At 51.8% G+C, this 25,692-nt stretch overlaps 3 protein-coding genes and 1 long non-coding RNA gene across 7 annotated transcripts; 2 read left to right on the top strand and 2 right to left on the bottom strand.

Moving 5' to 3' along the window:
* Window positions 1-437: 437 nt before the first annotated feature.
* Window positions 438-9,332, bottom strand: LOC133054937 (T-cell-interacting, activating receptor on myeloid cells protein 1-like). 3 transcript variants are annotated; one of them, XM_061140368.1, is made up of 6 exons: window positions 9,184-9,332; window positions 4,039-4,074; window positions 3,611-3,901; window positions 3,013-3,309; window positions 978-1,115; window positions 438-655 (listed from the first exon to the last, which is right to left on the bottom strand). In XM_061140368.1, exons 1-6 carry the CDS (start codon window positions 9,215-9,217, stop codon window positions 651-653), a joined length of 801 nt encoding a protein of 266 aa, XP_060996351.1. In that variant the 5' UTR covers window positions 9,218-9,332; the 3' UTR covers window positions 438-650. The 3 variants fall into 3 exon arrangements, with proteins under 3 accessions (XP_060996351.1, XP_060996350.1, XP_060996349.1); XM_061140367.1 differs by lacking the exon at window positions 9,184-9,332 and adding an exon at window positions 4,289-4,825 and having other exon boundaries at window positions 3,013-3,282; XM_061140366.1 differs by lacking the exon at window positions 9,184-9,332 and adding an exon at window positions 4,289-4,812.
* Window positions 9,333-10,136: 804 nt separating this feature from the next.
* OSCAR (osteoclast associated Ig-like receptor) lies at window positions 10,137-21,527 on the bottom strand. Its single transcript, XM_061140365.1, has 5 exons — window positions 21,378-21,527; window positions 20,542-20,574; window positions 17,639-18,001; window positions 16,279-16,560; window positions 10,137-15,123 (listed from the first exon to the last, which is right to left on the bottom strand). The coding sequence occupies exons 1-5, from the start codon at window positions 21,412-21,414 to the stop codon at window positions 14,993-14,995; spliced, it is 846 nt and encodes a 281-aa protein (XP_060996348.1). The 5' UTR covers window positions 21,415-21,527; the 3' UTR covers window positions 10,137-14,992.
* On the top strand, window positions 14,223-17,874 carry LOC133054935 (uncharacterized). Of its 2 annotated transcripts, none has more exons than XR_009692541.1 (5): window positions 14,223-14,362; window positions 14,695-14,871; window positions 14,967-15,150; window positions 17,155-17,301; window positions 17,777-17,874. It is a non-coding gene; the product is annotated as an uncharacterized LOC133054935 (long non-coding RNA). The 2 variants fall into 2 exon arrangements; XR_009692540.1 differs by lacking the exon at window positions 17,777-17,874 and adding an exon at window positions 17,618-17,712.
* Window positions 21,528-22,415: 888 nt separating the features above from the next.
* On the top strand, window positions 22,416-25,656 carry NDUFA3 (NADH:ubiquinone oxidoreductase subunit A3). The gene is made up of 4 exons (XM_061140364.1): window positions 22,416-22,597; window positions 22,817-22,891; window positions 24,514-24,591; window positions 25,504-25,656. The coding sequence occupies exons 1-4, from the start codon at window positions 22,588-22,590 to the stop codon at window positions 25,593-25,595; spliced, it is 255 nt and encodes an 84-aa protein (XP_060996347.1). The 5' UTR covers window positions 22,416-22,587; the 3' UTR covers window positions 25,596-25,656.
* Window positions 25,657-25,692: the final 36 nt, after the last annotated feature.

Genomic DNA, 25,692 nt, shown 5'->3' with positions numbered 1-25,692 from the left:
CTCTGGTCTCCGGGGAGCATCTGTGGTGCCCAGTGGGGGTGTGAATATACTGCACCCTCTGGTGGTGTCTGAGCAGGAGAAGCACCATGGAGCCACTGGACCAGGCCATGAGGGTAAGAAACACGGCATCAGAGATGGACCAAAAGTCCATAGAAAGATAGATGGAATGATGGATGGATATATGGATAGATGATAGACTAGGATGGATAGATAGGTGATAGATAAATAGATGGAATGATGGATGGATATATGGATAGATGATAGACTAGGATGGATAGATAGACGATAGATAAATAGATGGAATGATGGATGGATATACAGATAGATGACAGATTGGGATGGATGGATGATAGATAAATAGATAGAGTCATGGAGGCTGTGCCCTTGAGATGTGTGCCTTTAATTCTATGTGAATAATATCTCTCACTTAAAAGAAATTCTTTAGAAGAAGGAAACACACGTTTATTGGTGATCTGAGGAAGGAGCCTCCCCCTTGCCCAATCCCCTGAGGGCCTCTCCCTCATCATCCACTCCTTGCCGGAAGTTCTCCCTTTCTTCTCTGGCTGGGAAGACCTTCACTTAGGCCTCTGCTGTCCGGTTCAGCATAAGTCATTCCACAGGCTTCTCCAGCTCTGGGGACCTGAGGTCCTTCATCCTGAAGGTAAGCAAGGAGAAAAGGAGCAAGTGTTGTAGGAATATTTGACTGTAGAGAGTTAGCTACCACCTGAACTTCCCTGGGGGTCCCATGGCTAAGACTCCCACTACCCAATGCAGGGGGCCTGGGTTCGATCCCCAGTCAGGGAACTAGAGCCCCCCTGGCCGCAACTAAAGATCCCGAGGGTCACAACTGAGACCCAGTGCAGACACACAAGTAAATTTTTTAAAGAATAAGTTCTATGGTAGACTATGGAGATTGAAAACCCCTGTATCACAATAGCAGCCCATGAAAAGAGGTGTCCCGGACTGTTTGCTTTTACCTGACTCCCCGCTGACGCGCCTCTGCCAACACCAGGCTTCCAGCAGGAAAGCCCCCGCGATAAACATGATTACGGCGGCTAGAGCTAGTCTGATGTGGTTCCCCGTGGTGTAATCCGAGATTATGGAAGGTGGGGAAGCTAAAAGAGAGAAGTGGATGAGCATGGACCATGCAAGGGTGTCATCTACCCAGTGTGACTCCCATACACCCGCCTGGTTTTCCTGGCCAGTGGTCAGCTGTATCGGCATTTAGGTTTTAATCCTGGAAAAAATAAACAGTGCAGTGGTTCCACCTGCCTCCTCTGTTCTTTATATTCCCTCTGCCTTGTCATCTATCTTTCATTTATTTGTTATTCTTAAAATATTTATTTGGCTGTGTTACATCTTTGTTGCTGGTGTAGGATCCAGGGAACCAAGTCCAGTCCCCAGCATTGGGACTGCAGAGTCTTAGCCACTGGCCCACCAGGGAAGTCTCCATTTATTTGTTCTTTATCACATTTCCACTTTCCCACATTTCCTTTTGCCCTTCTGCCTCCATGAATCAGGAATTAAGAGATGCGGGCTCAATCCCTAGATCAGGAAGATTCCCCTGGAGAAGAGAATGGCCACCCACTCCAGTATTCATGCCAGGAGAATCCCATGGACAGAGGAGCCTGGCGGGCTACAGTCCATGGGGTCGCAAAGAGTCAGACACCACTGAAGTGACTTCACACACACAGCCTTAGGAACAACTCAGAAAACCGAAGGTGCTCCGCAAAGCACTGCAATAATTCAGCAGCTTCATCTGCGTCCCCCTCCACCACACAGACCTCCATGCTGCCAGTGAGTCTAGAAAACTGAGCTTAGTAGCTCCTCATCTGGACCTTGGAGGATCTCCGCTTCAGCCAAGAAGGGCTCCGGCCTGGCATTGGTCTTGGTTCCTAAAGAGAAGCCTGTGTTCGTGTCTTCACCTACACACCCCAGTCAGTGCCAAGCTCTTCTCTAAACCGTCACCAGTAGTGTTCCCTTCAGGCAAAGGCCCCTGGGAGAAATTCAGAATAACACCATCTTGCTCAGTAAGCCCTCTCCCCATCTTGGGGTTGAGCGCACAGACCCTGATTTCTAATCATAAACATTCACATGGGGGGACTTCCCTGGTGGTCCAGTGGCTGAGACTATGCCCTCCCAATGCAGAGGGCCTGAGTTTGATCCCTGACCAGGGGACTAGATCCCACATGCTGCAACTAAAGATCCTGTGTGCTGCAACTAAGTGAAGCCAAATAAATAATAAAAATAAATTTAAAAAGAGAGAGAGAGAGAAGTTGACAGAGTTGAGAAAAGGAAAGCCTGTAGCATTCGGTGGAACAAAATTCTGCCAGGAAGAAAAATCATCCCAGACAAATTCAAACAGTAAGTGACCTGAGATATGGAAAGATGTTGCATCCGTTTCTCTAAATTGAGAAATCACCACATGATGAGAACAACAACAAAAACTGCTCTTGAGAATAAAATCAAGATCACCAGGATAAGCCAAACTTTAAGAGATGCAAGAGTGGTAGAAGGAATTCTGAGGATGGTGAGTTTGATCGCTTTGAAGAAAAGCAGGAGAAATTGACCAAGAATGTACAGCAACAAAAAAGGAGTAGAGAGTAGGAAAGAAAGGACATTAAAAAGAGGAGATAGTGCGGACTTGCCTGGTGGCCCAGGGGTTAAGAATCCGCCTTGCAATGCAGGGGACGCAGGTGCGATCCCGGTCCGGGAGGACCCCACATTCCGTGGAGCCACTCAGCCCCGGCGCCACAATTACTGAACCAGCCCCGAGAGCCTGTGCTCCACGCGGAGAGAAGCCGCTGCGGTGAGAAGCCCGCCCCCTGCGGCAGAGCCCCTCCCGGGCAACCAGAGTAAGCCCAGGGGCAGGACGAAGACCCAGTGCGGCCAAAAGTAGGTAAGTGAATCAACTTTAGAAAAACAAGCGCAAGTGGTGTAGAAACGAGAGCCAAGGGCTAAGCCAAAGCCTGACTTCGATTGAAAAAACCCTCCAATCGCGCGGAACCTTACCCGCCACCCAGAGCTCAAGGTGAGGGCTGGCCTGTGAAGTCAGGAAGGGGGCCCTGGCCTGGTAGTACAGGCAGCTGTAGTTCCCGCTGTCTCTGGCGCTCACGCTCCGCAGGGAGAAGTCGGTCTCCCGCCCGGCCGGCGCCCGGACCTGCACCGGCGCTGCGCTTCCTGCCTTGAGCAGAGCGAACATGACGGTCCCCAGGTCCGTGGCCGGCCGCTGGCATTGCAGGGTCACCTCCTGTCCTTCGATCACAGCGCCCCTTCGGTGGGCTTGGAGGGAAGGTTTACGGAGATAGCCTGTGAGAAGGGGGACTCCGAGGTCACGGAGAGGAGCCTTGGGTGCCCCGCTTGCCCTGTTCTCCGGCAGGGGCTTCTTGCGGGACGTGCAAATGACCTCTTGCTCTTTCTGCCCGACTCCAACAAGGAGATTTTCCCTCCTTCAAGCCCTGGATCAAGCCAAGGCATCACCTCGGTCCCTGCCTCTCTCCATCTCCCCTCTCAACAACCCTGGAGGGGAGACCTGCTCTCCGTCTCTTGGTCCGCTCCCTCCCTCGTCCCCTGGCCCCGGGGCGTCCGTCCTTCCCGGGCGCCCCCTCACCCGTCACCAGCAGCAGCAGGGCGTCACTGGGCCCTGAGCTCACGCGGGGGTCCCCCGTCCGGTGGTATTCGCAGCTGTATTCTCCCGCGTGGCTGGACGTTACATCGGGGAGGTGGAATTCCCCTCGGCTCTCTGTGGAGTCGGGTGACTGGACCATCTCCCAGACGCGTCCCCCCTTCTTGAGAGTGAAGCTTACGTTCCTGGCGGGAGCCCCGCATCGCAGGGTCACGGAGCTCCGGGCGGGGACCACCGAGCTGGGCCAGGCCCTGAGGGAGGGCTTGGGAAGCGCCTCTGGAAGGAAGCGGGTCTCAGGTCTGGGGGCGCCCCACCCACCTGCTCTCGGGAAGCCCGTGGGGGGGGGGAGGGGAGGGGAAAGTGGGGGGTCCCTGGGGGGGAAGGATCAGGAGGGTCCATGGAGAACCACTCACCAGCTCTTCCTCTGTCTGCTTGGCCGACACACAGCCCTACAAGGAAGAGACACAGACACCAGGCTGGAGCCCGCGTCACCTCCTGGCCCCCAGGGGCCGTCCTGGACTCCCGCCCGCGGGCGAGCGCACGTCCCCACGCTGGAGCCTGGGCGCTCCTCCACCCCGACCTCAGGGCTTCTCCTGGGCTGCGCTCACCCCCCAAGACCCCAGGACCTTTCTCGGCTCCGCAGAATCCCCCCGAGCCTCTTACCCTCTCCTTCTACCAGAGCCATGCTTAGTTTGACATGTCTTTCTCTCTCTCTCTCTTTGGCTGTGCTGCCCATGGGCTCCTAGTTCCCACAGAGGTAGCAAGCAAACTTGTGGTCACCAAAGGTGAAAGAGAAGGGAGGGATAAGTTATGAGCTTGGGATGAGCAGGTTCACACCACTGTATATAAAATAAGTGACAAGGACCTACTGTATAGCACAAGGAACCATTTTCAATATCTTGTAATAATCTGTGAGGGAAAACAATCTGAAAAGTGTGCATATGTTTGTATATACACACATACTAGTGTTAATGCCTGGATATGGTAGATACAGGTTTACCTGAGTACTAACATCTCTTTAAAACTAATATCAAGCCTGTTTTCCAACATTATTATAACAGAGAGATTGATCTAACTCAACAGATGTTGGTTAGGTCTGTGTGGCTAAGAGATTTCCTCTTTTTACCCCTGTGTGGACAAACAGTTCTGTGTCTTTGCAATGAAAGAGGGAAGTTACCAAGCCTTTGTGCTAAAATTGCATGAGTCAATCAAAAATATTATGTTTCATGTTTTGAAAAAAAGCAGAAGACTAAATACCCAAAAGGTGAGAAGACCCAAATGTCCGTCAGAAGATCAATGGATTGCAAAAATGAGGCACATACACATAATGGAATACTATTCAGCCATGAAAATGAATGAAGTTCTGATACACGCTACAACATGGATGGACCTTGAAGACATTAGTCTAAGTGAAACTTGCCAGACACACGAAAACACAAATACTGTTATGACTCCACTTAAATACTTAAAACAGGCAAATTCATGGAGACAGAAAGAACAGTAGAAGGCACCAGGGGCTGAGGAGAAAGAGGAAGCAGGTTATTGGTTAACAAGTAGAGTTTATGTCAGGGATGATGAAAAAGTGTGGGCTGACGCTTTGCACAACATTGTGAATGCCCAGAATACCTCTGAAGCACGTACTTGCAAATGTTTGAAAGGAGAAGGTTTTTAGAAGTTTAAAGGTTAAAAGATCTCTGGAAGCGATTGTTAATGGAAGCAATGTCTAACCAGGTCAGAGGGGACTGAATGATAAAAGCAATAATAAACGTTGAATTCCCCCTCAGTCCAGTGGTTAAGAGTCCAAACTTCCACTGCAGGGAGCACCAGTTCAATCCCTGGTTGGGGAGCTAGGATGCCACAAGCTGCCCTGCGTGGCTGCAAAAAGAAAAGGAATAGAAAACATAAAAAAGAGGTACTTGGATTTCCCTGGAAATCCGGTGGTTAAGAATCCTCCTACCAGCACTGTTTACAATAGCCAGGACATGGGAGCAACCTAGATGTCCGTCGGCAGACAAATGGATAAGAAAGCTGTGGTACATAGACACAATGGAATATTCAGTTCAGTTCAGTTCAGTTCAGTCGCTCAGTCGTGTCTCTTTGCGACCCCATGAATCACAGCACACCAGGCCTCCCTGTCCATCACCAACTCCCGGAGTTTACTCAAACTCATGCCCATCAAGTCGGTGATGCCATCCAGCCATCTCATCCTCTGTCGTCCCCTTCTCCTCTTGCCCCCAATCCCTCCCAGCATCAGGGTCTTTTCCAATGAGTCGGCTCTTCACACCAGGTGCCCAAAGTACTGGAGTTTCAGCTTCAGCATCAGTCCCTCCAATGAACACCCAGGACTGATCTCCTTTAGGGTGGGCTGGTTGGATCTCCTTGCAGTCCAAGGGACTCTCAAGAGTCTTCTCCAACACCACAGTTCAAAAGCATCAATTTTTCGGCGCTCAGCTTTCTTCACAGTCCAACTCTCACATCCATATATGACCAGTGGAAAAACCATAGCCTTGACCAGACGGACCTTTGTTGGCAAAATAATGTCTCTGCTTGTTAATATGCTATCTAGATTGGTCATAACTTTCCTTCCAAGGAGTAAGCGTCTTTTAATTTCATGGCTGCAATCACCATCTGGAGTGATTTTGGAGCCCCCAAAAATAAAGTCTGACACTGTTTCCACTGGAATATTACTCAGCTATTTTTTCCAATGGAATATTACTCAGCTATTGAAAAGAACGCATTTGAATCAGTTCTAAAGAGGTGGATGAAACTTGAGCCTATTATACAGAGTGCAGTAAGAAAGAAAAACACCAATACAGTATATTAATGCATGTATGTGGAATTAAGAAAGATGGTAACAATGACCCTATATACAAGACAGCAAAAGAGACACAGATGGAAAGAACAGACTTTTGGACTCTCTGGGAGAAGGCGAGGGTGGGATGATTTGAGAGAACAGCACTGAAACATGTATATTACCATATGTGGCACAGATCGGCAGTCCAGGCTTGATGCATGAGGCAGGGCGCTCAAAGACGGTGCCCTGGGACAGTCGTGAGGGATGGAGGTTCGGGATGGGGGACACATGTACACCCATGGCTGATTCATGTCAATGTATGGCAAAAACCACCACAATATTGTAAAGCAATTAGCCTCCAGTTAAAATAAACAAATGTAAAAAAAAAAGAATCCTCCTGCCAGTGCAGGGGACACGGGTTCGAGCCCTGGCCGGGGAAGATCCCACAGGCGGCCGGGCACCTAGGCCCGTGCGCCATGACTACTGAGCCCACCCTCGGCAACAAGAGAAGCTACTGCGATGAGAAGCCCGTGCACCACAACCAGAGAGTAGCCCCCACTCGCTGCGGCCAGAGAAAGCCCACACGCAGCAACGCAGGCCCAACGCAGACAAGAATTTAAAAATTACTTAATTAAAAACTTAGCACTTCCTGAGCGTGGACTGCGTGTGTCATGTCGTAGCACGTGCTGGGCTGTGTTTGTCGCTCAGCCGTGCCTGACTCTTCGTGACCCCATGGGCTGTGGCCCGCCCAAGAATGTCATGCATGCTTGACCCTAATTGTGAAGGTAACCCTGAAAGAGGAGGAAACGTTCAGACATTGGCATGGCTTTCCCAGAGCTCCCGCAGAGGGCGTGGGCAGGAGCTGCGTCTCCAGCGAACGTGCTGCAGCCCTGCGTTTCCCTCTGAGAACACGGCTGAGACAGGTCTCTAAAACAGCCTCTGAAGCGAGGAACACGAGGAGCAGTTTGGGCATCAGAAATGTCTGATGATAGGAGAAGCGAAGGAAGTTCAGGTGTTAGTCGCTCAGCCGTGTCCGACTCTCCGCGACCCCGTGGACTGCAGCCCGCCAGGCTCCTCCGTCTGTGGGATTCTCCAGACGAGAATACTGGAGTGGGTTGCCATGATAGCAGAAAGCCAAGGGCAAAGGTCCTCGTGGAGGCGAGTTCTCCTCTCCAGATTTGCTGTGAATACCAGGCCTTGTTGGTTTCTGGAAATACTCGTTGTGTGTCACCTCCTAGCTGCATAGCTGGAGGGCGGGGGGCATTCTGAACCACGCATCTTTTCCCTCCTCGGGCGTTTTCTAGCCCGTAAGTCCCATCAGGCATGCCCAGGGTGCTTCCATACCGAAGACCCCGTGTGTACATTCTCTTAACTGAATGTCGTGCCTGAGTGGAATCGTTTGGGGAGCTAGACCCTTCTAGGCTGAATTTGGCTTCCTCACATACCACCTGTGCAATCTGAAGCAAGCCTCTTGGTTCTGCAAACTCACATCCGAGTCCTAAGCTGTCGACACGGACCTGCCTGATCTGCTCTTGCAGGGTTTTGGTTTGGTTGGCTGGTTGGTTGGTTGTTTGGCCAAGGATCAGGGTGGTATCTCCCAAATGTGGAATATATTCCACTGGCGTTACATATGATGATTTTAGGTGGAAGGAAGGAAGGTTAAAATACCGCATGACAAGGGATAGTTAGGGAGCTGGGATGCACATGCACACTGCTGTATTTAACTGGAGAACCAGCAAGGACATACCATAGACGCAGGGAGCTCTGCTGAGAGGTATGGGGCAGCCTGGATGGGAAGGGAGTTTGGGGGAGAATGAGTGTGTGTATATGTACGGCTGAATCCCTTCCCCATCCACCTGAAACCATCACAACATTGTTTATAGGCTATACGTGCTCACTCGCTCAATCGTGTCTGACTCTTTGTGACCCCATGGACGGTATATAGCCCACCAAGCCCCTCCATCCATGGGATTAACCCAGCAAGAATACTGGAGTGGGTTGCCATTTCCTTTTCCAGGGGCATCTTCCCAACCCAGGGATCAAACACGTGTCTCCTGAGGTTCCTGCATTGGCAGGAGGATTCTTTACCACTGAGCCATCTGGGAAGCCTTGTTAATTGGCTATACCCCAAATCAAAATAAAAAGATTCTTTAAGTAATAGTAAAAAAAAAAAAATCCCTGCATGACAGCATGCCATAAGTACTCTCATATTGCCTTTGATGATATCCACAAGAAGTCTATTTGAAACTAGCCTCCAATGTATCTTGATCATGGCTGATCGCCTTTCTAATAAAGAAATTGTGTATTTCAGGCTGAGAAACCTAACATGGAACAGTACACAGTTAGCATCTTCTAACGTTTATCATCTCGCTGCATTTTTTTATAGTTACCTTCTATGTGACACTGGACTTTTATGAATGGTATTGATATAGAGGCTCTAACTTACATATTTTTACGTGAGCAAAACAGTGTGAGTCAGTCTTAAGAAAAACACAAGGCCAGAAAAAAAGAAAAGCACAAAGCCTATGAAGTTCAGGCATGGGATTAACAAACAGAGTTGTTACAAACAGAGTTGAGACAAGAGCAATCCCAGTTTGTTAAACACTGGTTTAGAGGGAACGTGTATATTGCACTCCGATTTCCCACACATGATATGCACTCAGTAGCTAAAAGTTGATGTCCTTTCTGTCTCCAAGCCCAATGTAAACTTCTCACCAGTTACCTTATTTTCTGCGTTCTCCACGTATGGCCCTGTGAGACTTACTGAGGCAGAGGAGGACAAGCAGTTTGGAGAGCATCGTGGCATGTCGGCTCGTCCAGGGGTCCTTCGGTTTTGCAGCCACAGAGAGGGGAAAAGCTGGAGTGACCAGCGCCTCACCGCCCCACCCCCCACTCCAGAGTGACAACAGCGACAGTTTCCTTGGGCAGTTCAGTTCCCGCTCCCCACCCTTCCGGAAACGTGTTAAGGATGCCGATTGCAACACGTTTCTTGCACAAGAACTTGGCTCACAGAAAATCCTCACCTGCCTCGGGCAGATTTCAGGCTTCAGATAGGTGGCCCTCCAGATGCCTTAGGCATGAGCCTGAAGGATTCCTGAAGAGGTGACGGCACTTTGCCCTCGAGGATACTGGAAATTCCCGGCAAGCATCGGTTGGCTGGTAGACATGCCCACTGGCTAAGAACTAAGGGCTGTTGTCAAATTATTTCACAACAATAGGGTGACAATGAGAATTCAGTTGATAAATTAGACTGCTAGAACCCATTGGTGGTCCAGTGGTTAGGACTCATTCTCACTGCTGGCGTCCCCAACAGGCTGTTTTGGTTAGCCTAAAGTTTAAATTAAACCATTTATAGGCCAGAATGACTTCCCCATACCTCAATATGTGAACATTTCTTCCATCCTTCCCCCCTTTTAATTGTGACTCCTTTCACAGGAATCATTGATCATCAATATATTTTCCCAACATTGAGAGTGTGGCTCTTTTTTCTGCCTGCTCTGGGTCCAGCCATCTCCTTTGATGCTAGGCCCACTTTTTGTTTATATAATGCCTAGTTGTCCATGAAATTTCATCAGATATCATGAACAGGCTCCGAGGTATGCTAACAGGGAAATGTTTTATAGGCTGTTCATTTTATCATCTATACCCAATAGTCACACAAACATTGTACATATGCTTTAAGCAGACAACTTAAAGCCAGCAGTGTTACACATCATAAATAGTTATACTCTGTGACAACTTTATTGGGGAATTTTTCTATCCTGAACATTGGGGTCAGAAGTAGGATTAGAAACAAAATAATTACTTTCCATCAGCAGTCTCTGTTATCAAAATCAGATCAATATTCTAGGAGAACTCTGCTTTCTTAACAGAGACAAAACAAAATAAATTCAGTCTCGTATCATTTTACTGTTAGTAACGACATTCATAAGCCTAATTAAATTCAGTCTAATCTTAATCCTGACAACATACAAAATTCTTTTTTCAAAGTTCCTTTTTCATAAATCTTTTATCATTTCTGGATCCAAACAACTTTGTTCTGTATTTTCTCATCCAGAAACAAACAACTGTAGGACAAAATAATTACAATTTTTTTTCCATCAAAAATACCTCTGTTCTTTATCCTTTCTCTTCACCAACAACACATGTTCTACTTGTTTTACACATAGAAATGTTTCCCTTATCATTTTCATATATCACAATTTTTAACCCTTGAAACCTTAACAAAACCAAGTGATTGAAATGATATGCCAGCACTTTCTGACTGCAAACTTAAAGAACATATTTTATACTTCTAAAAGTATATATTTTTTCACAGCATAATTTTTCTTTAATGGTACATCATGCATGTTTAATAAACCCAAACATCTTTAGTTTCCCTCTTGGTCTTATGAGAAGACAAAAGTAGGTAAACTTAGATTTGTTTGATTTGTAAGCACTTATATTTTTTAAGGCCAATTAAATAGAGCCCCTTTACAAATAAACCTCAGCAATGTTATCTAATGGCAAAAAACACATGTTGAGACATACAAACCTCCAGACAAACAGAGATCTCTTTGCTTCATCTTTTTACATTTATTGAATTAGGCATTGCAATTAAACTTACCAATTTATGGATAATAGAATAGTAAAATTTACATTCTCAGTTTTAAAAGGCTTCTATCTTTTCTTTTTCCTTGACTTGAAGTTTTATATTTAACCCAAGGCTGAAGATCCAGGCAAAGTGGACTGTGTTTGTATTTCAAGGACATGATAACCACTAACTTCAGATTTTCTCCTAGGCACATTTTTGTTTTCCCAGGGTCTGATAAAAGAGTTTTATCAAACTAGATTTCTGTAATTGCATATGCAAAAAGAAATGGTTTTTTGGAATTTCAAGAGTTTCATCTTAACCAGTTTTCTCTGGAGCCTGAAGAATACTGCTGCCATACATTGTCCAAAAAAATCATTCTTTTGTCATAATTTTATAGCTAAATTTTTTCTTAATGAATTGAACCTGAATCTCCCATTTTACATAAGGCAACAAGAGTACCAGTCACCCAAATGGAATACACACTCACACGCCAAACGACAGATCAGTCACAACCTCTCTCCGAGGGTGACCCGTAGAATCGCAAACAAACCCGTCCCCGAAACGGCTCTCAATCATAGATGTCAGAACCAACTGGCAAAACGCCCAAATGACACTCAGCACTCACCAACGGCCCGCAACAGCAGACAGGTGTCAGAACCAATGGGCAAAAATGCCCAGATCGCAGTCAGCGCTCACAAATGATCATCAACATCAGACACAGGTCAGAACCAACTGGCAAAGTGCCCAAATAGCACTGCTGCTGCTGCTAAATCGCTTCAGTCGTGTCCGACTCTGTGCGACCCCATGGACGGCAGCCCACCAGGCTCCTCCATCCCTGGGATTCTCCAGGCAAGAACACTGGAGTGGGTTGCCATTTCCTTCTCCAATGTGTGAAGGTGAAAAGTGAAAGTGAAGTCACTCAGTTGTGTCCGACTCGTAGCAACCCCATGGACTGCAGCCTACCAGGCTCCTCCGCTCCTGGGATTCTCCAGGCAAGAGTACTGGGGTGGGTGCCATTGCCTTCCCCACCAAATAGTGCTAGCACTCACAAATGGGAAGGCTGGCTGTGTGCACACCCGTGGGCTTATCAGGTCTTGGAGCTTGTCTGCTCATCCCAAATGCAAGTTTTCATCCCACCAAGAAAAGTATTGAGTTGGCAGCCAGTGCCGAACAGGGGAGAAACAAGGAGGATCCTCAAAGCAAAAGGTTTTGGCAGCTGCTGGGAACATCCCCCAGACCTCCTACTCGGAGCTAGCTAACCACTTAGCAGCAGGTCGATATGCTGTTGTGGCCACAGCTCTCCCCTAGAAGACCCAGGAGAGCCAGGCGCTATGAAAGCCCAGGAGGCAGCTGTAACCAGCTCCACGCTGGGCACCAACACCTGTTACTGAAAGGAATTTGTGGATCCGGCTGCTCGCCACTCAAAAGCCAATAAACAGGCCAGGTTGGTGGAAAGGAAAGTTTGCCTTATTTCAGATGCTGGCAACTGAGTGGAGAGCCAGCTCCCCGCCTCCCTCCGCGGACAAGCAGGGGCTGATAGCTCTTACAGACAGATGGTGGGAGTCGGGGGGTGCTACATGCAGAAACAGCACAGTCATCTCTAAAAGTTATCTTCAAACTGGCCATCAGTGGTCTGAGCAGCAGCATCTTGGTTGTTTTAGGCACAGCTAATCTTCAGTTCCTGGTCATGTATGGATGTGAGAGTTGGACTGTGAAGAAAGCTGGACGCCAAAGAATTGATGCTTTTGAACTGTGGTGTTGGAGAAGACTCTTGAGAGTCCCTTGGACTGCAAGGAGATCCAACCAGTCCATCCTAAAGGAGATCAGTCCTGGGTGTTCATTGGAAGGACTGACGCTGAAGCTGCAACTCCAATACTTTGGCCACCTCATGCGAAGAGCTGACTCATTGGAAAAGACCCTGATGCTGGGAGGGATTGAGGGCAGGAGGAGAAGGGGACGACAGAAGATGGGATGGCTAGATGGCATCACCAACTCGATGGACATGAGTCTGAGTAAACTCCAGGAGTTGGTGATGGACAGGGAGGCTTGGCGTGCTGCAATTCATGGGGTCACAAAGAGTTGGACACGACTGAGCGACTGAACTGAACTGAACTGAATCTTCAGTTCCAGGGTCCACTTGTTCCCACTTCTTCGTGGTCAGTTCTCAGCTGACCACATGCCATGACCACGTGGCAGCTCATGTCCTGGGTAGAGTCTGGCCATCATGTAGTTAACTTCTCCACCTGGGGTTTCAGTATCTATAAGACAGCTCACAGGATATGGCTCAGAATAATATCCACAGCCCTTGAGAAAGAACTAAGTGTCCTCGACTATGCTTAATGACATTATTATTATTTGGTCTCCTTTTGACAGCTTTCCTTTGTTTTCACACGTTCTCATTTCTCTGATTAAACTTAGTCTTTGACTAACATTTCCCACAGACAAAAAGCAGGCAGAGGACATTGGGGCAGGGCAATGACCATCCGGTCCTGTTTTGTTTCAATTCTTCACGTGTTGGGGACAAGGTATTGCTTTAATTTGGCGGTCCCCAATGTTTTTGGCACCAGCGATCAATTCCGTGGAAGATCGTTTTTCCACAGACCGAGGGGGGTACGATGGTTGCAGGATGATTCAAGTGCATCATTTATTTCTATTATTATTGCATCAGCTCCACCTCAGATCATCAGGCATTAGATCCCACAGGGTAGGGACCCCTGCTTTAATTCTCTCTAGAATTGACATGGGAGATGTTTTTAGTTTCTCCTTTCACAGGTGCAATCTCAGAAGGATCTGTAGGTTGTTCAAAGCTATCCACCCAGTGAGTGGTGGGGCTGTGGTTGTCCAAAATAAAAAAAAAAAAAAAGGAAGTAATCTTCTCCTCCGTAAAGTAGGAAGAGAGAAAGGAGAAGTTGAGAATTTTAGTAAAAACGGAAGAGGATGTGATCCACCAAAATTAGGCATAAATCAAGAACACATGAGTGAGTGATTAAGACTTGCTTAGGAATGGAAAATGTGTGTATGAGCACGAGAAAGGCATCAGATTGCCAGATAAAATGAGAATTAAATTAATAAACTCAGGAGAAACTATGGGAGTAGCCAGGGCTTCCAGAAGGGAGAGTTTAGGGTCCAGGTCAAAGGTCGACTGCACAGACGCCACTGGCTGTTGCCTGGGCAACAGACCCTGCCTCTTACTGATAAGGTGGGCTGGGGAAAGTAGCTGTGAGCCCATGAATCTGTAATCGGAGAAGAAATTCCGCAGGGTCTGAACTTGGTCTTCCTCTGGGGAAGATCTGCACAGGACTTTGGAAGAGGTTTGTGTGGCCACCAAGAGTGATGTCATGAAGAGAATGATGGTGACTTGTTTAAAAAGGTGAGCTGGAGGGACTTCCCTGGTGGCTCAGTGGCTACGACTCCACACTCCCAATGCAGGGGCCCAGGTTCAATCCCTGGTCAGGGAACTAGATCCCACATGCCACATCCAAGACCCATAGCAGCCAAATAAAGAATACATATATTAATAATAATAATAAAAAAAAAAAGGTGAGTTGGAGCATGAACAAGTGAAAAGCAACAATCACAACGAGAATTTCGTTCGGTTCTGTGAGTCTGAGAGAAGCAGCTCCTATACAGGAGCTGACATTTATTGAGCATTGTCGACGTAATCCTAATCAAGTATTTCCAAAGCTTCCGTTTTCCTGCCAGGGCGGCGGAGGCTGGGAAGTGTCGCTTTCCTAATATCCCACAAGGAGTGAGTAGCGGCACTGGGATTCGATCTCAGGACTTACTGGTTAGGAAGGCTTAACCATCGACAGTGCCTTCTACCGATCTGGGAGGTCCTGGAGATACGACCCAGAAGGACGATCCAGGGCGCGGTGCAAGGTCAGTATTACTCGGGAAGCTGGGCTGCGGGGCTGCTGGCAGGGCCGGTCCAGCCATGGGACCCCAGCAGCGTCTTCTCCTTCCTCTCTGGGAAGTCTTCTCTGCCCGCCCGGGCTCAGGCTCAGACGTTGCCAGAGGCGCGATTCTGGCTGTGCCAGTCGAAAACGACCAGGGCGCCCAGCGAGATGAGGACCAGGCCCGCCAGCGCCAGGCGGAGGACGTTGCCCTGCGTGTAGTCCGAGGCGCCCGAGCCTGCGGGGCCAGCGAGGGAGAGAGGCGGTCAGCGTCCCCGTCAGACCTGCATCCCCGCCCGTCCTCTGGGTCTCTAACCTCCAGAGCGGAGCTGCGAATTTCACTTCCAGTGTCACCCTTCAAGGGGCTGCATGGGAGCAGGGCTTCGAACCCCGGGCCTGAGGGAGGAGGTGTGGGGTCTGGACCCAGGGTCTGGGGGCGGAGGTGTGGGTCCTGACCCCGGGTCTGGGGGAGGAGGTGCGAGTCCTGACCCCGGGTCTAGGGGAGGAGGTGCGGGTCCTGACCCCGGGTCTGGGGGCGGAGGTGTGGGGTCTGGACCCAGGGTCTGGGGGCGGAGGTGTGGGTCCTGACCCCGGGTCTGGGGGTGGAGGTGTGGGGTCTGGACCCAGGGTCTGGGGGCGGAGGTGCGGGTCCTGACCCCGGGTCTGCGGGCGGAGGTGCGGGTCCTGACCCCGGGTCTGGGGGCGGAGGTGTGGGGTCTGGCCCCCGGGTCTGGGGGCGGAGGTGTGGGTCCTGACCCCGGGTCTGGGGGTGGAGGTGTGGGGTCTGGACCCAGGGTCTGGGGGCGGAGGTGCGGGTCCTGACCCCGGGTCTGCGGGCGGAGGTGCGGGTCCTGACCCCGGGTCTGGGGGCGGAGGTGTGGGGTCTGGCCCCTGGGTCTGGGGGCGGAGGTGTGGGTCCTGACCCCGGGTCTGCGGGCGGAGGTGTGGGGTCTGGCCCCCGGGTCTGGGGGCGGAGGTGTGGGGTCTGCACCCCGGGTGTGGGGGCGGAGGTGTGGGGTCTGGCCCCCGGGTCTGGGGGCGGAGGTGTGGGTCCTGACCCCGGGTCTGCGGGCGGAGGTGTGGGGTCTGGCCCCCGGGTCTGGGGGCGGAGGTGTGGGGTCTGCACCCCGGGTGTGGGGGCGGAGGTGTGGGTCCTGACCCCGGGTCTGGGGGCGGAGGTGTGGGGTCTGGACCCAGGGTCTGGGGGCGGAGGTGTGGGTCCTGACCCCGGGTCTGGGGGCGGAGGTGTGGGGTCTGGCCCCCGGGTCTGGGGGCGGAGGTGTGGGGTCTGCACCCCGGGTCTGGGGGCGGAGGTGCGGGTCCTGACCCCGGGTCTGCGGGCGGAGGTGCGGGTCCTGACCCCGGGTCTGCGGGCGGAGGGCCGGCCGCTCACCCTCGGCGCGGACCACCAGCGGCTCGCTGCGCGCCGACAGCACGTAGGGGGCGGAGGGCGTGTGGTAGTAGCAGCTGTAGGTGCCGGGCGCGCGCGCGCCGATCAGCGGGAAGTCCGCCCAGGGCTGCTCCGAGTCCCGGTACTGCAGCGGGGCCGCCTCGCCCTCGCGGTAGAGCGCGAAGCTCATGCCCCGTAGGCGGCCGGCGCAGCGCAGGCTCACGTTGGCCCCGGGCGCCACCACCGGCGCGGGTAGCGCCACCAGCGAGGGGCGCGGCAGCTCGTCTGCCGGACGAGGAGGTGGGAGGGTCGGGGGCCCGCCTCCCTCCCTCCCTCATCCCTCCCCTACTCTCTCCCCATCCTCCCCTCCCCCCACTCTCTCCCCTTCTCTTTCCCGCTCCTCTCCCTCCCCTCTCTCTCCCCTCCCCTCCCCCATTCTCTTTCCTCCCCCTTCTCTCCCCTCCCCCTCCCTCCTCCCCCTCCCTCCTCCCCCTCCCTCTCCTCCATTCTCTCTCCTCCCCTCTTCCCTCCCCTCCCCCCACCCCATTATCTCCCCTCCCCTCTCCCCACCCCCTCCTTCCGCTTTTCAGCACTCTCCTCCCCCCATCGCCCCCCCACCCCCATTCTCTGGGCCCCTGTCTCCCTGCCCATCCCTCTCCTGCAGTCCCGGCCAGTGTCTGCACGCCTCTGCCTTCTCCGTGGTCTCCCTCAGCTCCTGTGTGTCCGTGTCCCTGTCTCCCCCAGCCCCTGTGTGTCTGCCTCCCTCTCCCCGCCACTTCTTCCCACGGTCCCTGTGCTCACTAAAATGCTCTGCTTTTAACCTCCCCGTCGTGCACATTTTGCTCTCCGTCGGGCTCAGAGGCTGTCTCTCTCTCCCAGGGTTTCTCAGCTTCTTGGTGGATCTTAGTTCCCCGACCAGGGATTGAACCTGCACCCTCGGCAGTCAATGCTTGGAAACCTAACCACTGGACCACGGGTGATTCCCATTAGTGACATTTTTGGATAAGTCTGGATGATTCTTTAGGGGTGGGTGTTGGGGGGGATTATACTGTCTTGTACACAGGGTGTGTTATAACATCTCTGGCCTCTAACCCATGTGACGCCCATAGCACACCCTTCCCCTGTCAGGAAAAGCAGAAATGTCTCCAAATGTTGCCAGACCCCGGGAAGGGGGGGGGGGCGGAAATGGGGGGGGGGCGGGGGAGGTGCATAATCACCCCTGATTGAGAATTCTCTCTGTCTCCATGTAGCTCTTTTTGTATGTGTCATTGTGCAAGCTCCTCTCCATATATAGACGGGTCCCTCCTTGTCCCCCCATCCCACCTGTGTCCCTTCTCCGCAGCCTGCTCCCCTGGGACCTCACCTGTCACCAGCAGTTCTAGGGCATCACTGGGGTGGGACCAGACATCTGGCCCCCAGCCTCGCCTCCAGTAGCAGCATTGGTAACTGCCCCCCTGGACTGGGGTCACCTCCTCCAGGAAGAACTCCGCCTGTTCCGCAGGTACATCCCGGTGAATCACAGCAGTGGGCTCTGCAGACCTGAAGAGTGCAAACCTCCAGGCGGGCTGGGGTGTCTGGCACCTCAAGGTGACATTGACCCCGGGGGTCACAACAGCAGCGGGCTGAGCGCCCAGCCACGGCCTGGGGCTGGAGGCTGGGGAGCCTAAGTAAACGTGGCTGCCTGGGTCCTCGGACTTCCCGGGAGCCCAAGGAGACGCACGCGCAGCTGGAGGAGGAGGAGAGGCTCCTTGAGAATCACTGCCCCTTTCTCAGCCTCAGATCCCCGCTCCTAAGATGGGGAGACACTGGACCCCAACCAAGGCTTTCAAAACTGGCTGTACGTCAGGGGAGCGAGGCATCGTCTCCTGTTTCAAATATCACTTCAAGGGATTGGATCCCAGAAACCTGTGAACTCAAATTGCCCTTCAGAATACTTGTAACATATTTGACGTATTTCAACAGTTGCCCAAACTTGCCATCTATCTGGGGGGAAAGAATTGTTGGGTCCCTACCTCACACCATTCCCCCAAGCAAATTCCAGATTAATGTAAAGAATTACATGTGCTTTTTTTTTTAAGCTATAAAAGTATCAGAAGAAAATATAGGAAAATGTATTTGTCTTTGGGGTTGAGAAGGCTGTCTCAAAATGTAAAATGAGAAGTTCAGAAGGGAAAAGGTTAATTAATTTGGCCATTTCAACCTTTTAAAGCTGCATATGAGGAAAGACATGTTAATGAAGCTAGAGGACAAGTGACAGCACTGTCAGAAATGGCTTATTCACAAACCACATAGATTAAGAGTGTGGACGGACTTTCCTGGTGGACCAGTGGTTAAGACTTTGCCTTCCAACGCGGGGGTGGGGGTGGTGGTGGGGGGTGGTGGTGTGGGTTCGATCACTGATGGGGGAGTTAAATCCCACATGGCTGTGGCCAAAAAAACCCAAACAAACCATAAAACAGAAGCAATATTGTAACAAATTCAATAAAGACTTCAAAAACCTGGTCCACATTAAAAAAAAAAAAAAAGTATCAAAAGAAATCTTAGAGCCAATTCAACCGAAAGTCAGGCAAAACATATGAACAGGCAATTCACAGAGGAAGAAGTCCAATTGACCAAAACACATCTGGGGGTTACAATGTGAAAGTCACTCCACGGTAATACTACTTTTTAAAAAATTAACACAATAGTAAGACATTTTTGCCTCTCAGGTTGTCAAAAATAGATAAATAAATAAAATAATGGTTAACTTTGTGTTTGGGAGAATATGCAGTAAAACAGGTGCTTAGGTGCATTCAACCGCACCTTTTGAGACAGCGGTTTGTCAGTTTCTATCAAGATACACAAAGGATACGACCAGCCACTCAATAAGTCCACCCTAGACAAATGCACTTAAGTGAACATGAAAAGTTCACTGAAATGCGCACTGCAGCGATGAATGTGAGGGTAAGCACTGGAAGCAACCTGAATATACACCAGGAGAACCAACTAAACTAGAACCCATCCCTACAATGGCAAATGCCAGATAGCAATTTTTAAAAAGAGAGAGAAAAAAAGTAGAACCATCTATAAGGACATGGAAATGTATCCAAGAGCAATTACAGAGTGAAAAATGTAAGATGTAGAACACCGTGAGTCACGACATACCAGTTTTGCTTTGGGGGGGAAAAAAAAAGAAGCACAAAAATACATGTGTGTGTTAGAATGCATGGACATTTTTTTATAAGGATTCAGAAATTATATCAGGAAGATGAGGAAAGGGATGACAGCAGCTGCTATACATCCTTTAATAGTAATTAATGGGGGTTTTTGCCTTGCTGTGTGGCATGTGGACCCTTACCCCACCAGGGATTGAACCCATCCATGCTCCCTGCAGTGGAAGCATGGAGTCTCAACCACTGGAACACCAGGGAAGTCTGGTGATAATTAATTTTTAAAACCATGAATATATGTTAGCTTTAGCATTTAAAACTTTAAAAATTGATAACTAAGGTATTAATGGTTTTCTAGGCGATTCTTATTTGGAGCGTAGTTGGGGGGAAATTAAGAGGAAGATGAGATCTCCCTCATCAGAAACCCTGGAAAGAAACCCAGAGTCATCTCAGGGTGGAGAACCACACTTTCCAAATGGGGGAATAATAACGGGCTTTGCTGGAGACCCTATTTCCTGAGCCCCACACTTCGCCATGTGGTTTTGTTAAATCCTCACAACAGCCCATTTTACAGAGAAAACTGAGTCTTAGCATGCAGCGGTTTGTTCAAGGTCATAAATGAATATGAGGGTGAAACCGGGGTTCCCGTTTAGGTCTCCTTCACGCCAATATGCATGACCTTCCCGACTTCTCTGCACTGCTCACTAAAGTGAATAGGGACTTGCCTGGTGGCACAGTGGGTAAGAACGCCCCTGCCGGTGCAGGGGACACCGGTTCAAGCCCTGGTTTGGAAGGATCCCACATGCCACGGGGCAACCAAGCCTGTGTGCTGCCACTACTAAGCCTGCGCACTGACAGCCTGGGCTCGGCAACAAGAGAAGCCACGGCAGGGAGACGCCTGTGGCCACAGCTAGAGAAAACACACGCAGCAACCACGATCCAGCGCAGCAAAAAGTAAATAAAAATAAAGTGAGTGAGGAAGGGAGGAGGGAAAGAAAGAAGAGAGGACAGGGAAGTAAGGAAATCTGGGGTAAGGGTGGGCACCAAAATAAAGGCTGAGTAGCTGGAAATGGGATGTCAGAAACACGTGGGAGAATGGGGGGGGGGTGTTACTCACCAGCTGGAGTGATGTCTGCAGGACACACCAGCCCTATAGAGGGTTGGGGGGGGGGGGGGCTTGGTCTTGTCAGAGCCTTCACCTGCTCCCAGCCCTACCTCCCTGCGCGCCCAGGAATCCAAGTCCCTGGGCTCTCTTTCCTCCAAGAAACAGGAATCTTGCCCAAACTTCCTCCTCTCTCAGCAGCCGTAAACTCAGACTTCCAATGCCCACTTATCTCAGAGACCAAAAGCCTGGACCCAGGCAATTCCCTGGCGGTCCAGTGGGTACAGCTAAGCGCTCTCCGTGCCAATGGCTGGGGTTGGATCCCGGGTTTGGGGAACTAAACTCCCACAAGCCATGCCACACAGCCAGAAAAACAGAACAAAGCCTAGACCCAAACCCCTCTTTCCTGTACACCCAAGAATTCAGGTGCTTGGACTCCCCCTTTTTCAGGAGACAGTAATCTGAGCGCACAGTTCTCCTCTCTGGGGTGTGGGGGTCTGGGTCCCCGGTTTCCCCCTTTCCCAGGGACCCAGGTGTCTCAGCTGCCATCTCTCTGTTACATCAAGATTTAGGACTGGACAGTCCCGGTTCCCAGGAATTCAGGTCTCTAGCCCTCTCTTGCTTCAAGATCTAGAGCATCCTGCTCCCCAGCTTCATCCTCTCCCAGGAGCCCAGGAATCTGGGATCCCCCTGTCCTCTTAGCTTAGGTTCCAGGGGTCGGAGCCCCGTCCTGTCACTTTAACCTAGAATTCCCTCTGAACCCTCAGCTAGGGTGTCTTGATCACCCCGCACCTGCCCTCAGGGAGACCCAGCCCAGCCGGGGACCCAGGGGGAAGGGGTGGGTGTCTCACAGAGAGTCAGCAGCTGCAGGCTCAGCACCTCCGCCATAGTGGGCAGTTCTCGGTTGGAGCGGGAAGAGCAGCCGGGGCTCAGCCGTGCCGGTCACCTACCGGGAAGTGAGGCAACTTCAGAAAATCAGAGCCGTGCTCAGGGAAGGGAGGAGGAGCGAGGTGGGGGCCCCTGGGTGATTGTGTCATGGCTTATGGTGCTTCGGGAAAAGTCAGGAGAGTGGGCGGTCATCACTGTTGTGTTCATTAGGCTAAAAAAAAAAAAAAAAAAAAAAGCTAGTGCCTATTACGTATCAGAACCTGTGCTGCCCGGTTGGGGGGCGGACGGTGGAGGGGGACAGAAGAGAGTCAGACCCCATTATCGTGCTCCAGTAGTTCCCAGCCTGCTATCAGGAAAGCCACATCCCGACCAGGTTAGTTGAAACGAAAAGAAAAGATGTGCGCTAGAATGGGGGTCTTCCCAGGTGGCTCAGACGGCAAAGGATCTGCCTGCGATGCAGGAGACCTGGGTTCCATCCTTGGGTAGGGAAGATTCCCCTGGAGAAGGGAATGGCAACCCGCTGCAGTAGTCTTGCCTGGAGAACTCCATGGACAGAGGAGCCTGGCGGGCTACAGTCCATGGGGTCGCCAAGAGTTGGACATGACTGAGTCACTAACACTTTCACTACGTTTTCTCAGGATGGAGATCACACTGTGAGACCCACAGAAGGTCCCTAACCCTTCGGGAATGAGAGTTAGGGTTTGCAGGACGAACTGGTTCTGGGCTAAGACCTCAACTGATAGACTGATCAATTGTCCTCGCAGACTCCGTTTGCCCATCTGTAAGATGGGCTCTCAGAAGTCAACTGTGAATGAGGACTGGTGCACTCCGCTTTAGCTGGGCTGCAGTAGGAGGGCTCCTCCGCAACGGCGTTCTGAGAAAAGCGAACCGCGGCAGGTGTGCGGCGACAGGCTCGCGTTTAAATCCGCAGCGCCGCCGTCTTCCCTACAGCCTTCAGCACCGACCGCTGTTCTCCAATACTACGCACGCGCTGACTCAGCCCGTGGAGGCTCGCGGGTCTGGACTACAACTCCCAGAGTACTCCGCGACGCCACCACCTCGGATAGCCGTTCTGCGCCACTACGCAAGCGCGGACTCAGACTGCGGGGGCCGTGCTCAGGGACCGCAACTCCCAGAGTGCTCCGCGCCCTCTCCGCCGCCGCCGCGACCAAGATGGCTGGGAGTGAGTTCGGGTTCTGCCGGCGCGTGAAGCTGGTTCTAGGAACCCTGGGTGGTGCAGGAGCTAGGGCAACGCGGAGCCCCTGTGGAGCCAGTGGGGTCCGGGCCGGAGGGGGGTGCGGAGGTTACGAGGGGTCTCCTCCAGGGCGGTGTTGACGCAAGAGGGGTAGAGGTCACCGGAGGCATCACCTGCGAGGGTGACCCTTCTCACCCCTCCTTACAGGAGTCGCAGCCTTCCTCAAGAATGTCTGGGCCAAGGAACCTGTGCTAGTGGCATCCTTCGCCATTGCGGGCCTCGGTGCGTGAGTGTCCCTGCTGCGAATGTGCATCACCCGCAACCGGCGTCCCAGCTTTACCTTCCATCCCGTATAGGTCCCATCGCTCCCCGCCCATCATTCCATTCTGTGGCGCGACCCTCGCCCTCAACATCCCTTGTCCCCCCATCATTCCAGCCTGTACCCCGAGCCGCGACCTTTGCCCTCAACATCCCGTGTCCCCCCATCATTCCATCCTGTACCCCCAGCCCCGACCCCCGCCCTCAACATTCCGTGTCTCTTCCACCATCATTCCATCCTGTACCCCCAGTCCCGACCCTCACTGTCAACATTCCGTGTCCCTGCTAGTTATCCAACACCCCAACCCCTAATATTCTGACCCCTCCACCACCCCATCGCCCCTCACCCCGTATGCACCCACCCAAGAGTTCTATAATCCCTTGATAGAAGTTCTCAATCCTAGTTGTCCATTATAAATACTTAACCCCTTTAAAAAAATAATAAATGAAAAGTAATGTCATCTCCTCCCCGTTGCCCCCCCCCCCCCCCCCCCCCCCCCAGATTCTGAATTGAGTTGGGCGAGGGCTGGTGCGGGGGAGAGGGGGGGAGGTGGAACTCGGGAATCTGGTATCTGGTGAAAATTCTCCGGTGCCTCTCAGGTGCCTCCCTGATGGAGAACCTCAGCCCTGGAACTGGAGTGCTCAGACTTTCAGAGGTGGAAGTGGGGCTCTCCCTGATTCAGTAGGGCTGGGAGCGACCCGGGCTGCTGCTCCAAGTTCCCAGGCCTAAGTAGCGCTGGCGGGCACGCCCCGCACTGGGTGAGGTTCCGGACCACAGTTGTCCGGCTCGGCAGCCACGGCCCACTTCCGCCCCAGAGCTCTTGAAAGGGGCTGGTATGAACTGAGATGGGCGGTGTAAGGCTCATGTAAAGTATGTGCTGGATTTCAAAGACTTACTATAACAAAAAGTATATACCCATTTTTTTCCACCTTGATATGTTGAAATAATATTTTGGATATACCTGGTTCATTTTTTAAATTTGTGCCTTTTAATTTTAATGTGGCTATTCAGTTCAGTCGCTCAGTGGTGTCTGACTCTTTGCGACCCCATGGACTGCAGCACACCAGGCCTCCCTGTCCATGTAAATTGCATCGCTGGTTCTTACTTTCCTGTCTGACAGTGCTGGCCTGGAACACTCCTTTATACGCCCTGCCCCACCTCCCCATGACTCCCAGCTCCCATCCCAGATGGACTGTGGTTTCTCAATGATTGTTCTTTGAACCTCCCCCTCCCCCTCAGTTTTTTAACAGTTCTGATGCCTCTGGAACATTCCCAAGACACCCCCTGACTCATACCCCCCAATATGCTCCACGACTCAAATGTACTCCTTCCGTGACCACCCTTCTTCCCTCCCTTGCCCTCCAGGTCCCACGTGTCTGTGAGTACTTGGCTTTCACCAACCTCTGAAAAGTGTTATAAACCCTTCTGATGTATGGGGCTCCCAGGGTGCCAAGGGGCGTCCTGGAGGTGCTGAACGCCCTCCCTCCTCCCCTCCACGCACTGACCCCCATTTGGCCAAAGCTCTGCTTCTGTCTGCGGGGGTCTCCTCCTTCCCCTGGGCCTCACGCCTGTTATCTCTCCGCAGCTGTAATCGTGCCCACACTCAGCCCCTACACCAAGTACTCGCTCATGATCAACCGGGCCACACCGTACAACTACCCAGGTGAGTGAGGCCTCCCTGTGCTGGGGGAGGGCAACCGTGGGCAGGCGCTTCATCCGCAGGGATCCAAGATTCTGCAGTGCAATCTGGACTCTGTCCTCTCATCCTTCAGTAGATAGACTCCACATGCCATCAAGTTCACTTCTTTTTTTACATTTATTTGGCTGCTCCGGGTCTTAGTTGCGGTACTCGAGATCGTCATCTTCACTGCAGCATGTGGGATCTTTACTTGTGGCACATGGGAGCTAGCTCCCTGACCAGGGGTTGCACCCGGACCCCCTGTCTTGGGAGAACCGAGTCTTAGCCACTGGGCCACGGGGGAGGCCCCTCTTGTCTATCTTTGCACTTTGTGAGTTTCTGCGGTAGTTTCAGATTTATGTCCTTGTCTGGGTTCCCAGCCTCTGTTGCTTTCCCGACTGTTGACTTTTTGGGTCTCTGCCTCTCCAGGCCTGTCCTGCTTCCCCATCTCTGTTGGGTCTTTCCCTGGGGCTCTTTTCTATGTCCTTCATTCTGGTTTTTCATGTCTCTAGGTCTCTATCTCCCTGCTTCCCTACATCTCTGACTCTCTGACCCTTGGTGGTGGTGCTTGAGTGGCTAAGTCTTGTCCGACTCTTGTGACTCCACAGACCATAGCCCGCCAGGCCCCTCTGTCCATGGGATTTCCCAGGCAAGGATGCTGGAGTGGGCTGCCATTTCCTCCTCCAGGGCATCTCCTCGACCCAGGGATCAAACCCTGTCTCCTGCATTACAGACAGATTCTCTGCCCCTGGGCCACCAGGGAAGTCTTCTCTGACCCTTACTTTCTCATCTCTCCCCTGGGGTCCTGTTTCTCTGTCTGAATGTAAGCTGACAGGCCAGCCCTTCTCTGGGGGCCTTGGTGATCTGCTGGTCTCAGCGGCCCGCTCTTGTCCACAGTGCCCCTCCGAGATGACGGGAACATGCCTGATGTGCCCAGCCACCCCCAGGACCCCCAGGGCCCAAGCCTGGAGTGGCTGAAGAGACTGTGAGCGCCTCCGTTGACAGGGAGCGGCCCCCGCCCCGATGGCCCCAATAAATGCATGAAAACCACCCCAAGCCTGAGTGTGTGTGGGCAGCGGTGGGCAC

This window comes from Dama dama, chromosome 4, assembly GCF_033118175.1.
Source record: "Dama dama isolate Ldn47 chromosome 4, ASM3311817v1, whole genome shotgun sequence".
Lineage (NCBI taxonomy): Eukaryota > Metazoa > Chordata > Mammalia > Artiodactyla > Cervidae > Dama > Dama dama.
Note: the sequence above shows the minus strand (reverse complement) of the source record. Positions and strands in the feature narration are given on the sequence as shown.

Bases quoted from the DNA above. Each gene is read 5' to 3' on its own strand.
- LOC133054937 (XM_061140366.1), bottom strand. From the start codon at position 4,361: ATGGGCAGCACAGCCAAAGAGAGAGAGAGAGAAAGACATGTCAAACTA. The intron at 3,902-4,038 runs GTGAGTGGTTCT...GCTTCCTTCCAG, and splicing joins AGCAGACAGAGGAAGAGCTG to AGGCGCTTCCCAAGCCCTCC. The intron at 1,116-3,012 runs GTAAGGTTCCGC...TCTCTCTTTTAG, and splicing joins CCTTGAGCTCTGGGTGGCGG to CTTCCCCACCTTCCATAATC.
- OSCAR (XM_061140365.1), bottom strand. From the start codon at position 21,414: ATGGCGGAGGTGCTGAGCCTGCAGCTGCTGACTCTCT. The intron at 20,575-21,377 runs GTGAGACACCCA...AACCCTCTATAG, and splicing joins CCTGCAGCTGCTGACTCTCT to GGCTGGTGTGTCCTGCAGAC. The intron at 18,002-20,541 runs GTGAGTAACACC...CTCCTCCTCCAG, and splicing joins TGCAGACATCACTCCAGCTG to CTGCGCGTGCGTCTCCTTGG.
- NDUFA3 (XM_061140364.1), top strand. The intron at 22,892-24,513 runs GTGCGTGAGTGT...ATCTCTCCGCAG, and splicing joins CTTCGCCATTGCGGGCCTCG to CTGTAATCGTGCCCACACTC. The intron at 24,592-25,503 runs GTGAGTGAGGCC...TCTTGTCCACAG, and splicing joins CACACCGTACAACTACCCAG to TGCCCCTCCGAGATGACGGG.